Source organism: Anomaloglossus baeobatrachus, chromosome 8 (genome assembly GCF_048569485.1).
Source record: "Anomaloglossus baeobatrachus isolate aAnoBae1 chromosome 8, aAnoBae1.hap1, whole genome shotgun sequence".
Lineage (NCBI taxonomy): Eukaryota > Metazoa > Chordata > Amphibia > Anura > Aromobatidae > Anomaloglossus > Anomaloglossus baeobatrachus.
In genome coordinates, this window is record NC_134360.1 from 219,017,931 (window position 1) to 219,032,913 (window position 14,983).

Genomic DNA, 14,983 nt, shown 5'->3' on the forward strand with positions numbered 1-14,983 from the left:
AAAAAAAAAAAAAAAAAAAACAAAAAAAAAAACACACGGGGGGATAAAATAAAAAAAACAAAATCAGAGCTTGTGGAAGGTGTTTATCGTGTCGTCACAATTTCTTTTGTTCCGTTACGAAAAAAAAAAAAAAAAAATACTGATGGGAATTTTAAGAAAGCAGACGGCGCGCGGCAGCATTAAAACCCAACATGAGCATCGGGTGAGGTGGATGAAGTCCGGACTGGAGACGTGTGATTGCTATACTGCCTTGTAAGGTAACGAGAAGACAAAAAAATAAAAAGGTGTAAACCGGAAAGAAATACAAGGCACGGGAGGGGGCTGGCTGAATAAAACGCTGCTCTCCAAGTAGGTCTTCGTGGTAGAGGTTACCTTCGTTACATGGATGACCCTAGACGGTATTATTTTACACAAAGTTCCTGACAAAGTAATAAAAAGTATCCTGGACCTGCAGCGAGGATGTGTAATATTCTCTTTTTTTTTCCCCAGTGGCACAGACCGGAGGCAGCGAGCTCGGCATCTACACCTTACTAAGTGCAACATCTCCCATAGCAGTCACACAACACACGGCCAAAGTAAAAGGGAGTGGAACTGGGTAAAAATACGACTTAAAAACGGTGCGGAAGTGGAAAGGAAAAAACCAACAGACAAGACGCAGAACGGAAAACAGAAGAGGAGAAACAAAAACAAGAGGAGTGGTCTAGTATTCTGCGTTACGGCACCGGCTGCTCTGCCGTGCCGGGGTACGAGGGTCGGTGCAAACTGCACGCATGGAAGATGGCGCTCTAGACTTCAGTCTGCTTTGCGGAATGAAGGAACTAGGTAACTCTTGACGTAAGATGGTGTCAGCTCCACCCCATCTGAAAAACAGAGTGCAAAGATCCCGATGTGAGCCCTGATGGCGTTCTCGTCCAACGCGCTTCCATCCTAAAAGTCAGCAAATTCTTTTGCACATTTCTCGGTGAGAGACACGCGGATGTCCTCCTCCTCGTAGTCGTCGAAGTTGCTGGTGTCTCCGGGGCCTCGACACTTTGGTATGAAAGGAGCTTCCACCTGGTAGACAAAAAGAGAAGATTAGCACAGAGGAAAAAAATAAGATGGCGAGTAACGTACAAGCTGCAGAATGAACAGCAAGCGTGAACAATGTGATGGGAAGACTGCCCCTCTCGTGTGTCAGGGAGAGTGGTGCAACATTAAGGAACCCCGGATATAAACCCCCGAAACTGAGCAGTCCACCGCACAAGTACTGGACAGAGCATTAGAGCACCAGTAGAACAATACCATGTGCAAATGAAAGACCACCAGACGTGCATTAACCCCCGAAATATCCAGCAACCGTGGCTCTAATCCTCGCGGCTTCTGTAGATTGTTGGGTCAGAAGCTGGATATAAAATATCAGCGGTCCAGTCCGCAGGCGGCAGTCGGGTCTTATATTTATCCCACTACTAAACCGGCGCACATCTGGTGCCAAATGGGGACATGAGATGCTCTGCCCCATACCAAATATACTGCTGACAAGTTCACATTATATTCATCCGTTTATAGTCATTTCTACTGCAGGACATAGTGCCCCAAATCTACCCCCCTCCCCCAAAAAAAAGTCGAATATACCTTCTACTAGCTCAAATACGCGCCCGCCGAGGCTGCTTGTTGCCGCCCACAGACCCCGTGACGATCGCAGCTCTATGCCCGGGGTTGGTAGGACTTTACTACAGTGGAATAATTTGCAGTGCCCACGCAGTTCAGTTGTCTGCGTTATACTAATGGCTGCTGCCCGCCAATCAGATGCAAGGAAGTGACGTCGCTGTATGACATCACCTCCTTGCATCTGATTCGCCGGCGGTAGCCATTGCGCAGCACTGCAAATGATTCCACTGTAGTTAAGGCCTGCCAGCCCCGGGTAGAGCTGCGATCGTCACGGTCCGCAACAAGCAGGTACGTGCCCATGATCAGGACCCACAGCGTCCTGGAAGTGGCGGGTCCTGACCTGCGGGGCCGCAAGTCTCCTAAGGAGATTGCAGCACCCGCAATCAGGGTTTGGAGTGCTGCGGTCTCCTCACTGTTCTCCCAAGAAAGGGCATGCGACTCCGCAGCATAAATTCACATGCGGCAGCCTCTGCAAGCAGTTTTCACTGCGGGCCGCACAAGCATGGGATTTATAGAAATCCCATCCACTCTGCTTGTACTGTACATCGCAGCGTTTTGGACGCAGCTGAAACATGCTGCATTCAAAACGCTGCAAACACAAATCATGGGCATGCAGAGAATGGAGGAAAGGTATTCCTAAAGGATGGGCGCAATTCTACTAGGCCAAATACCACAAGGATGGGCACAATACCACAAGGATGGGCACAATACCACAAGGATGGGCACAATACCACAAGGATGGGCACAATACCACAAGGATGGGCACAATACCACAAGGATGGGCACAATACCACAAGGATGGGCACAATACCACAAGGATGGGCACAATACCACAAGGATGGGCACAATACCACAAGGATGGGCACAATACCACAAGGATGGGCACAATACTACAAGGATGGGCACAATACCACAAGGATGGGCACAATACTACAGGGCACAACACTACAAGGATGGGCACAATACTACAAGGATGGGCACAATACTACAAGGATTGGCACAATACTACAAGGATTGGCACAATACTACTGGCCACAATACTACAGGGCATAGTACTACAAGGATGGGCACAATGATGGGCACAATATAAGGATGAGCACAAGGATGGGCACAATACTACTGGGCACAATACTACAGGGCATAGTACTACAAGGATGGGCACAATGATGGGCACAATATTATAAGGATGAGCACAAGGATGGGCACAATACTACTGGGCACAATGCTACAAGGATGGGCACAAGGATGGGCACAATACTACTGGGCACAATACTACTGGGCACAATACTACTGGGCACAATACCACAAGGATGGGCACAATACCACAAGGATGGGCACAATACCACAAGGATGGGCACAATACCACAAGGATGGGCACAATACCACAAGGATGGGCACAATACCACAAGGATGGGCACAATACCACAAGGATGGGCACAATACCACAAGGATGGGCACAATACCACAAGGATGGGCACAATACTACAAGGATGGGCACAATACTACAGGGCACACAGATGGGGACATTACTACAAGATGTTGGCTAAGATTACTATACGATGCTGCTAATTTTAAAACATTACAAGGTGGTGATAAAATTCAAAATAAAGTATGAGTTTTTTTTGCCATTAAAAATGCTTTTATATATATAATATATATATATATATATATATATATATAAATGAGCTTAACTAAACAAAAAAGTTCAGGTTTGTTATGATAAACAAGCAAAAAATGTTCAAAAAAGTGATCCAAAGATGTATAGAAAAAAAACCTTCATTAATTCATTAAAATGTCACTGTTCTGTAAAGAATGTGGCCCCTTAATTTTTTTTTCTATATGCGGCCCATACAGCCAGCTGAGTGTGAGACCCCTGCACTAGCTGCACATTCTCCTCTGCCCGTCTTTTCCCCGATGCTCTTTTCTACTGACGCTTTGAGCTGAGAGTTTTGCCATTGGCAGCAGTCCGCGCCTTCTGACAAGTCTTCATCTTAGGAGGAGGCGAATCGCACACCTCCCCCAGACGCCCACAAACCGCAGCGGAGCCATAAACGAGCGCCAAGAAAAAGTAACAAGGAGACGTAATAAAACGGAGCATAAGAAAACCCACACGTGTCCTTGCCAAAACAACCGCCCAATACATGGAAAGTACGGAGCAAAGCGACCCTGCTCCGAGGTGCCGGACCCCGGGGGGCTGAGAGGCTTCTGCCGCAAATATTAATCTGACCCAAAAAACGGAGCATTATCAGACAGCAGCGAGTGGAGATAAGAGCATGAAAGTGTCGCTCTATGGCCTGGAATACGACGCCGTCACAGTGATCCTTCAGTCTCCTCAATACAACGTCTACAGCGCAGAATGGAGACCGAATACATACCGAATACACCGGATTTATCATCACCACCATAACATCTGACCCCCCCCCTCCTCCCAGGGGACCCGGGGCCATAAACAGATTGAGGGGCGTCCTGGTGCTTGGACAACAAGAAATGGGGGAGGAGGTCTGCTTTTTTTGGGGATGTTTGCTTTCTCTGATGGGGAGTCCAGCTGTAGTTTTCAGCAGTCACCGCCATATTGTTATTGCAATGTCTGGGGTGTCTGCAGATTTATGTTGCAGGGTAGTCTAGGCAGTAATGGCCCCGCTCTGCTGCAGTCACATAGTAGATATAATTGGCCACTTCTCTGAATACTGGGTGGGTAGCAGGGGAGCAGTATATTGTGGATGGGACGCTAGTTCAGCTCCTATATGGGCGGCACGGTGGCTCAGTGGTTAGCACTGCAGTCTTGTGGTGGCTCAGTGGTTAGCACTACAGTCTTGCAGTGCTGGGGTCCTGGGTTCAAATCCCGCTAAGGACACCATCTGCAAGGAGTTTGTATGTTCTCCCCCGTGTTTGCATGGGTTTCCTCCCACACTCCAAAAATATACTCACAGGGAACCTAGATTGCGAGCCCCAATGGGGACAGTGTTACCATTGTATGTAAAGTGCTGAGGAATTAACAGCACTATATAAATGAATAAATATTATAAATTATATAAGGATATTCTAATATAAAGACAGATCCCTCTATTGTGCACGTATGTGAGGAATTCACACAGAACAGGTTTGCCTACAATGACAGGTATGCGTCTTGCCTCGCAGACCTCCGGGCTGGATGTGCGCAGGTCGTGCCATGTGACGCTGCTGACGAGCGCTGCGCCCTTCATCCAGGACTGTGCCGATCTCTCAGCGCAGTCCCGGGCACAGCCACCATCACACACCGCACCGCCACCGCTCTGACTACTGACAAGGCTTTGTAAAACGAATCCGCTTATCAAATTGCCTTTATCAGAAGCCACCATCCTAGTGTCGTGTCTGCAGCTCACATGCAAACCAATGTGTCTCCATGGTAACAGAACACGTAGTCTGCCCCTGCAGGGACTCTCCGATGAGTGCTGCCATAAAGAACAGATGAAAGAGCAACTGTAGAACCAGAGCAGCAGCCTGTAACCATGGAGACGCACTCCGGAGAATGGAGCTGTGTACACAAAACGGAGAGATTTCTCCTTTCATAAAGACGGTTTGTAAGTGTTTATATCCGATCAGTAGAAAAGGTCGGGAGTAGTGATGGCGGTGACATTTACTATTGCAACGCCGCGCCCGTTACCTTTCTCTGGTAGATTGCGATCCAGTCCGTGGTGGCAAACCACTTGTGGTTCTTGATGTCGTTGACCCCGTTCTTCAGATTCCCGTATCGCTTGGTCAGATCGACCTGCAGTAAGTTTCTTAGTAAGTCTTTGAGATCTGAGCTGAAGTGGGATGGGAACCGTACCTGAGGCCAAGAGAGAAGACGCCGCCATTAGATTCCTCCCCGCGGATGATTCTGAGATCTGAGCGCGTCGCCGACTGGACGGCCAAACACCCCACTGCAGAGACAACGTCCCTCTCCCCCGAGACCCGCCACAGACAACGTACCTCTCCCCCGAGAGACACGCCACAGACAACGTCCCTCTCCCCCGAGAGACACGCCACAGACAACGTCCCTCTCCCCCGAGAGACACGCCACAGACAACGTCCCTCTCCCCCGAGACACGCCACAGACAACGTCCCTCTCCCCCGAGACCCGCCACAGACAACGTACCTCTCCCCCGAGAGACACGCCACAGACAACGTCCCTCTCCCCCGAGAGACACTCCACAGACAACGTCCCTCTCCCCCGAGAGACACTCCACAGACAACGTCCCTCTCCCCCGAGAGACACGCCACAGACAACGTCCCTCTCCCCCGAGACACGCCACAGACAACGTCCCTCTCCCCCGAGACACGCCACAGACAACGTCCCTCTCCCCCGAGACACGCCACAGACAACGTCCCTCTCCCCCGAGAGACACTCCACAGACAATGTCCCTCTCCCCCAAGAGACACTCCACAGACAATGTCCCTCTCCCCCAAGAGACACTCCACAGACACCGTCCCTCTCCCCCGAGACTCCGCAGGCAACGTCCCTCTCCCCCGAGACTCCGCAGGCAACGTCCCTCTCCCCCGAGACTCCGCAGGCAACGTCCCTCTCCCCCGAGACTCCCCAGGCAACGTCCCTCTCCCCCGAGACTCCCCAGGCAACGTCCCTCTCCCCTGAGACTCCCCAGGCAACGTCACCCGACCCTTCACACAGTCACTTACCTTTCCTGAAACTATTTTTTCGTATATCTGAATGGGCTGATCAGCGAAAAATGGAGGATAACCTGCTGCCATTTCATAGATTAACACACCGAGCGCCCACCAGTCCACCGCCTTGTTATAGCCCTATAGTTAGAATAGGAAACAGACATCGTTATAACATCCCTATAACGAGGGCTGAGCAGCACCGGGCCAATTATGGCTAAGACTGCAACCATTTATAGAAATGAACAACACTGCAACTGAGATGTTAAGTGTGGGTCTGCTTGGCGCTTGCCTTGCTCAAAATAATTTCCGGTGCCAGGTACTCTGGGGTTCCACATAATGTCCAAGTCCTCCCCTTTACTCGCTTGGCGAAACCAAAGTCTGTGACCTGTAGAGAAAAAAAAAATAAGTGAAAATGTTACTTCAATATAATCTTTATCTGGGCCCTGCCCGTTCTGACACCGAGTGGAGAGGCAGCGGCACAGTGACCGAGCACAGATCCTATTAATCACAGTAGCACCCGTACCCGATACTTTCTGCACTGTTCTCTCCACGCCATGGGATGCAGCTGAGCGTGCACGGAGATCATACAGCACAGATTGTTATCCCCTACCCAGTATAGAGGTTTACCTTCTGGTACCCGGCAGTAGTAGTGCCAGTGCTCAGCTGGTACTTGTGTGGGGCGCTGGGTTTTTATTGATACCATAGTAGGGCTCAGACTAAGGGGCCCTTTGCACACTACGACATCGCAAGCCGATGCTAGCGATGGCGAGCGCGATAGTCCCCACCCCCGTCGCAGCTGCAATATCATGGTGATAGCTGCCGTAGCGAACATTATCGCTACGCCAGCTTCACATGCACTCACCTGCCCTGCGACGTCGCTCTGGCCAGCGACCCGCCTCCTTATTAAGGGGGCGGGTCGTGTGGCGTCACAGCGACATCACACGGCAGGCGGCCAACAGAAGCAGAGGGGCGGAGATGAGCGGGATGTAAACATCCCGCCCACCTCCTTCCTTCCGCATTGCAGACGGGACGCAGGTAGGAGATGTTCCTCGCTCCTGCGACTTCATACACAGCAATGCGTGCTGCCGCAGGAACGAGGAACAACATCGTACCGTCGCTGCAGCCAAAATAATGAAAATGACCGACACTACACCGATCATACGATACCGATGCTTTTGCGCTCGGTAATCGTAGTTAAAACTATTTACACACTACGATGTCGAGAGCGATGCCGGATGTGCGTCACTTTCGATTTGACCCCACCGACATCGCACCTGCGATGTCGTAGTGTGCAAAGGGCCCTTAAGTTTTCATTCCTTTTTATTACATTGTTTGTTGGAGCAACAACAACAAAAAAAAAAATCTAGCAATATGTTGCCATATTTATTTTTTCTTTACATTTAACTTGTAGATAAACTATATGCTTTGATTGATGGTATTTTACGGACACAGCGATACCAAATGTGTGTATTTTATATTTATAAGATTTCTTTATTTTTTAACTAGGAAAAAGGGGGTGCTGTGATTTTTTTTTTTTTAAAGGGACTTTAATCTAAGATCAGTTCATCTATATACTGCAATCCTGGAGTGTATAGTAAAAATCAAGGTCTGCGATGAAGCATGGCCACAGGCTGAGCTTCACAGGAGAATCACCATGGAAGTGACAGGGGCCTTCATGGTAAACTGTAATTTGTTTTGATAAATTATTTAATTGCTGATGCTTAAAAATGGATGTTAAAAAAAACAAACAAACCCCAATATGTATATTTTTTTGGGGGGGATGAAAAACAAATTATTTTCCATAGTGTTATCTGCAGTCCGCCCTAATGTGTCCTGTCGGTGCTGATAACATGTCCATCTGTAAAGTCCATACCCCAAAGCCACAGACTGTACATCAGAACATTTGCACGTCCGTGGTGGTGTCATTACTAGGGATGATCGAATACTTCAATTATTCGGCTTCGCGAATATTTTCCGAATACCTCGCCGCTATTTGCGAATATTCGATGCGCAATGTAAGTCTATGGGAAAACCGAACAACAACTATTCGGGTTTCCCATAGACTTACATTGCGCATCAAATATTCGCGAATAGCGGCGAGATATTCGGAAAATATTCGCGAAGCCGAATAATCGAAGTATTCGATCATCCCTTGTCATTACCTGATTAATGAGGCCGCTCACCTGAATATATCCTTGTTGGTCAATTAGGAGATTTTCTGGCTTGAGATCTCTGTAGATGAGGTCTAATGAATGGAGGTACTCGAATGTTAAAACTATCTGAGCTGCGTAGAACCGCGCGTGAGGCTCGCTGGAAAGAAATACAGCACACCTTAGACAGCCGCACCAGCAGGATCCGGCGGCGCAAACCCCCAGAAAGGGCAGAGACCACCACTGACCTGAACCTGCCGATCCTCCTTAGATGTGAGAACATTTCTCCTCCCGGCACATATTCCATCACCATATACAGGTTAGAATTGTCCTGTAGGGAACAATACAAATTAGACTGATTTCTGGCGGTGCAGCACAAGGGTGGCCTGTGCGGCTTCCCTGCAGCACTTCAGCAGCGGTGCAGCACAGGGGTAGACTGTGCGGCTTCCCTGCAGCACTTCAGCAGCGGGGCAGCACAATAGTGGACTGTGTGGCTTCCCTGCTTCACTTCAGCAGCGGTGCAGCAGAGGGGTAGACTGTGCGGCTTCCCTGCAGCACTTCAGCAGCGGTGCAGCACAGGGGTGGACTGTGCGGCTTCCCTGCAGCACTTCAGCAGCGGTGCAGCACAGGGGTGGACTGTGCGGCTTCCCTGCAGCACTTCAGCAGCGGTGCAGCACAGGGGTGGACTGTGCGGCTTCCCTGCAGCACTTCAGCAGCGGTGCAGCACAGGGGTGGACTGTGCGGCTTCCCTGCAGCACTTCAGCAGCGGTGCAGCACAGGGGTGGACTGTGCGGCTTCCCTGCAGCACTTCAGCAGCGGTGCAGCACAAGGGTGGACTGTGCGGCTTCCCTGCAGCACTTCAGCAGCGGTGCAGCACAGGGGTGGACTGTGCGGCTTCCCTGCAGCACTTTGGCGGCGTTGTGGCATCTTTGCTGTGGGACATTATAATGCACGCACGGCGGCCAATACACAGTCTCCATAGTGGATTTGCAGGCAGAAAATCATCTGCTTATTACGTTGTGTAACGTATGAATTCATTGACACCAGGGTGTTAGTAGTTGGGGAGACTACACACTGACACTGTCCAATCAGGACTGAGCGTCTGATTCTGACACCCGCCTGACAAGGGGGGATGGAAAATCCCTACTGTCAATGTATTCATACATGTCAGGGAGAAATAAGTGCTCACAGGTCGCTCATTGCAGATTAATGGGCCGGCGATCATACATAGTATAACGCTTGTTTGCTGGGCGCGATTATTTTCATGCCATGTTATTCGCAGAACAGGACGAGTGCCCCAGATAAAAGGGACTAAAAGGGAACAGAACAATGGACTGGTGACCAATCTGCCCCATTTGTGTTTCTACGGCCGATGCCAGCAGTCCGGTATCGGAGCGCCCATCAGTTTGCTGCAGCCGGTTGGCGTTTATTATATAGTCTGAGTTGCCCCGGCCTGAATAAACCAAAGGAGGAACAATCAGGACTTCTGCATGAAGATTAAAGAAAATGCACATGAAAAATCCTGGGTGCCACAATAAAGACAGTGCCATCTAGATCATGTTCAGGCAAAGCGCAGCCACTTTAACCTGCCCCGCTGCCGCCCGAAGTCACCGCTATATCTGCACCCTCCGGAAGCAGACAGCGGTGAACACACACACACACACTGGTGGCCAAGGGGTCGGTGGCTACATCTTCAACCAGTGTGAAGCACAGCAGATGCAGCGATCACGTGTCCTGCGCGGAGCGTCCGTGCACCAGAGACACGGGAACAAGGGGAGTAGGTGGTGTTTTTACTTTTCATGTGTATGGGATGTTTCCATGTATATAGGTGGCTACGTGGCGGCTCACCCTATACAGAGGCGGCTACGCGGGGGCTCACACTATACATAGGAGGCTACGCGGGGGCTCACACTATACACAGGAGGCTACGCGGGGGCTCACACTATACACAGGAGGCTACGCGGGGGCTCACACTATACACAGGAGGCTACGCGGGGGCTCACACTATACACAGGAGGCTACGCGGGGGCTCACACTATACACAGGAGGCTACGCGGGGGCTCACACTATACACAGGAGGCTACGCGGGGGCTCACACTATACACAGGAGGCTACGCGGGGGCTCACACTATACATAGGAGGCTACGCGGGGGCTCACACTATACATAGGAGGCTACGCGGGGGCTCACACTATACACAGGAGGCTACGCGGGGGCTCACTATACACAGGAGGCTACGCGGGGGCTCACACTATACACAGGAGGCTACGCGGGGGCTCACACTATACATAGGAGGCTACGCGGGGGCTCACTATACATAGGAGGCTACGCGGGGGCTCACACTATACACAGGAGGCTACGCGGGGGCTCACACTATACATAGGAGGCTACGCGGGGGCTCACACTATACATAGGAGGCTACGCGGGGGCTCACACTATACATAGGAGGCTACGCGGGGGCTCACACTATACACAGGAGGCTACATGGGGGATCACACTATACATAGGAGGCTACGTGGGGGATCATACTATATATAGAAGATGTGTGTGGAGCTCAAACTATACATAGGAGGCTACGTGGGGGGGCTCACACTGTATATAGAGGTGCTATGTGGGGGGGCTCATCCTGTTTAGGGGCTGTGTGGAAACATACTGAATATAGTGAGCCATGTGGGGGCTCCCATTGTATATAGAGGAGATATGTAGTGGGCATATTAATATAAAATAATGATTACAATTAATATGTTAATAATATCAAGCAGAAGTAATTTCAGCCTGTTGGGCCGGACTTCACCCCAGGCACGGTCTCATGTAGCCCCTCGGGAAAATTAATTGCCCCCCATGGTCTAGATGACTGTGTTCAGTGCAATAATTTCCAGAATTACAAGGCAAAGGTTTGGTGTCAAAATGTAATTAACTGCTGCTTGTTGTCTACATGGATGCCTTTATTGTGGGGTCTGGGAGCTGCACGTACCCCCATCATGGACACAGACAATGAGATTTGGAGACTGAAGCATTAACCATCAGGTTCCCAATTATGTAAAATAACATTGCCCTCTGCAACCAAGCAGCGAAGCTAGAGGCTCATGATGGACTGGGGCTAAGGACGGATGCAGATGTCAACGTGTCTCTGCCGAGTGTGGACTTACCGGCTGCAGTCTACCGACCTCTCCAGCCTCATGTGCCTACACAGGCCGTGCAGATCAGATCTGGAGACTGCAGCCGGTCTGTGCACAGCGGTCTGTACTCAGCCGTCCGCATTCGGTCTAGGGACAGTTCTCGGCTTCACCAGGATCTTACCTTGAATGAATACTCCAGCCTCACCAGGAACGGGAAGTTGACGGCTTGTAATATCCTCTTCTCGTTCAGCGTGTGCTCTATTTGCTTCAGTTTCACCACCTAGAAATCAAACAGCGAGAATCGGATCAACGGTGACAGAGACCGGGGGCAAAAGGAGAATACTGCAGAGGCAGGCCAGAAAGGCTATTAATGGCAAATATAAAAAGGGATCCGGGCCACAGGTAGACCTTCTACAGTGTTCAAAATGCAGGGAAAAAGACCCCAAAAATGGCGTCAGGAAAGTATACGGTGTGCGGATGACGTCCAACTTATACGTGTATTGTATAGAGTGACGATCCACTTTAGAGAATCCGGAAGACGGCGTCCACGGATGGAGAGCCGTAGAGACAGTCACACCTGGCAGATGTGTTCTGGGAACGTCTGAGCCAGAAGCACCTTGTTCCTTACATATAATGGACAGTTTCTGTAGAATGAGTAGAGGCTTCTACATCTCCATGACTCATGTGCAAATGGATCGCTGCCAGGAGAGGTCACGGGGCCGAGAGATCGGCCATCACCAGCGCTGAACGATGGGCCGACATTGCTGGCAGAACATAGCCATTTATTGGGGGACACTGCGGCACCTATTAGACCCCACTGATGTCACACTACACCGTGTGCAGAATTATTAGGCAAATGAGTATTTTGATCACATGATACTTTTTATACATGTTGCCCTACTCTAAGGTGTATAGGCTGAGAGCCAACTACCAATTAAGTAAATCAGGTGATGTGCATCTCTGTAATGAGGAGGGGTGCGGTGTAATGACATCAACACCCTATATAAGGGGTGCTTAGTTATTAGGCAACTTCCTTTCCTTTTGGCAAAATGGGTCAGAAGAGAGATTTGACGGGCTCTGAAAAGTCCAGAATTGTGAGATAGGAAAGATTTTTTTCGGTCTGCTATAGCGCTTCAGGAACCATTTGCTGATATTTAAATGTTGTATTTTTTATTTTTTATTGTTGAGCTCCTATTAATACAACACGTTTCAGCAATCAAATATGCTTTCATCAGGTAGCATCATTTGGTACCTGATGAAAGCATATTTAATTGCTGAAACGTGTTGCATTAATAGGAGCTCAACAATAAAAAATAAAAATACATTTAAATATCAGCAAATGGTTCCTGAAGCGCTATAGCAGACCGAAAAAAAAAAAAATCTTTCCTACATGCATACTCCCTACTTGGGATTTCGGTAATAGCTGCATAGGACCTGACAATCCATTAGCGAATTCAGCTGGAGAACGGAGGATCGCAAAGGAAAACCTGAATCCCAAGGTGGACTTCAGGAGCCTAAAGCTGGTGTCACACTAAGCGACAGCGACAACGACGTCGCTGTTACGTCACCATTTTCGGTGACGTAACAGCGACCTTGTAAGTCGCTGTTATGATCGCTGCTTAGCTGTCAAACACAGCAGAAGCAGCGATCATAACGTCGCTACATGTGCAGAGAGCAGGGAGCCGCGCTTAGCGCTGGCTCCTTGCTCTCCTAGGTACAGTACACATCGGGTTAATTAACCCGATGTGTGCTGCACCTACATGTCACAGTGCAGAGAGCAAGGAGCCGCGCGCACTGCTTAGCGCTGGCTCCTTGCTCTCCTTGCTACAGTATACATCGGGTTAATTACCCGATGCATACTGCAGCCACATGTCACAGTGCAGGAGCCGGCGCTGGCAGCAAGAGCGGAGGCTGGTAACCAGCGTAAACATCGAGTAACCAGGGAAAGGTCTTCCCTTGGTTACCCGATGTTTACGCTGGTTACAGCTTACCGCAGCTGCCAGTGCCGGCTCCTGATCGCTTCATTTCATCGCTCTCTCGCTGTCACACACAGCGATGTGTGTGTCACAGCGGGAGAGTGACGACCAAAAAATGAAGCTGGACATTCAGCAACGACCGGCGACCTCACAGCAGGGGCCAGGTCGTTGCTGGATGTCACACACAGCGACAGCGACGGGACGTCGCTGCAACGTCACAGAAAATGGTGACGTAGCAGCGACGTCGTTGTCGTCGTCGTTATGTGTGACACCAGCTTAAGGGTGGCTTTACATGCTGCGATATCCAGCCAGATATCGCTAGCATGCGACCCACCCCCATCGTTTGTGCGAAACGGGCATATCGCTGCCCGTCGCGCACAAAATCTGGCACCCCCGTCACACATACTTACCTGCATAGCGACGTCGCTGTGACCGGCGTACCGCCTCCTTTCTAAGGGGGCGGTCCGTTCGGCGTCACAGCGACGTCACTAAGCGGCCACCCAATGAAAGCGGAGGGGCAGAGATGAGCGGGACGTAACATCCTGCCCACCTCCTTCCTTCCGCATTGTGGCCGGAGGCAGGTAAGGAGATGTTCCTCGTTCCTGCGGCGTCACATGTAGCGATGTGCACTGCCGCAGGAACGAGGAACAACTCCACCCCTGCGACAGCAGCGATAACTGACAGTGGACCCCCATGTCAATGAGGAGCGATTTTGGACGTTTTTGCAACGATCCAAAATTGCTCCTAGGAGTCACACGCTACGACATCGCTACAGCGGCCGGATGTGCGTCACAAAATCCGTGACCCCAACGAGATCGCTGTAGCGAAATGGTAGCGTGTAAAGCCCGCTTAAAGTGATAAAGTCTGGATCCAATAAGCACGGATACAGCAATCAGAACGGAGGATCACCCCGGACTGTCACGCTTTCACTGGGGTTGTGCGGGGGCGCACAACCTGCCAAGGTGAGCAGAATTTAATTATACCTATTTGGGATTTATCCACGGATGCTTCTCATATTGCGCCTGTATCTATTTTTATTCAGAATTGTGAGATGTCTTGCAGAGGGATGCAGCAGTCTTGAAATAGCCAAACATTTGAAGCGTGATTACCGAACAATCAAGTGTTTCATGGCAAATAGCCAACAGGGTCGCAAGAATAGTGTTGGGCAAAAAAGGCGCAAAATAATTGCCCATGAATTGAGGAAAATCAAGCGTGAAGCTGCCAAGATGCCATTTGCCACCAGTTTGGCCATATTTCAGAGCTGCAACGTTACTGGAGTATCAAAAAGCACAAGGTGTGCCATACTCAGGGACATGGCCAAGGTAAGGAAGGATGAAAAACAACCACCTTTGTACAAGAAACATAAGATATTTCTTGGCCCAGTCTTGACGTTTTATCTTAAGACTGATTTTTCAAAGGTTTTCTGGACTGATGAAATGAGAGTGACTCTT

At 50.0% G+C, this 14,983-nt stretch overlaps 1 protein-coding gene across 3 annotated transcripts in view; it reads right to left on the reverse strand.

The window, feature by feature from the left end:
- Window positions 1-14,983, reverse strand: part of PRKACB (protein kinase cAMP-activated catalytic subunit beta) — a 58,711-nt gene continuing 43,728 nt past the window's right edge. For all 3 annotated transcript variants that reach the window (XM_075320222.1, XM_075320224.1, XM_075320223.1), the window contains exons 4-10: window positions 11,738-11,836; window positions 8,687-8,769; window positions 8,472-8,598; window positions 6,578-6,673; window positions 6,304-6,426; window positions 5,291-5,455; window positions 1-1,053 (exon numbers count right to left, since the gene is read on the reverse strand). In XM_075320222.1, the coding sequence (XP_075176337.1) occupies window positions 928-1,053; window positions 5,291-5,455; window positions 6,304-6,426; window positions 6,578-6,673; window positions 8,472-8,598; window positions 8,687-8,769; window positions 11,738-11,836 (819 nt within the window). In that variant the 3' untranslated portion in view covers window positions 1-927. The remainder of the gene's footprint in view (window positions 1,054-5,290; window positions 5,456-6,303; window positions 6,427-6,577; window positions 6,674-8,471; window positions 8,599-8,686; window positions 8,770-11,737; window positions 11,837-14,983) is intronic.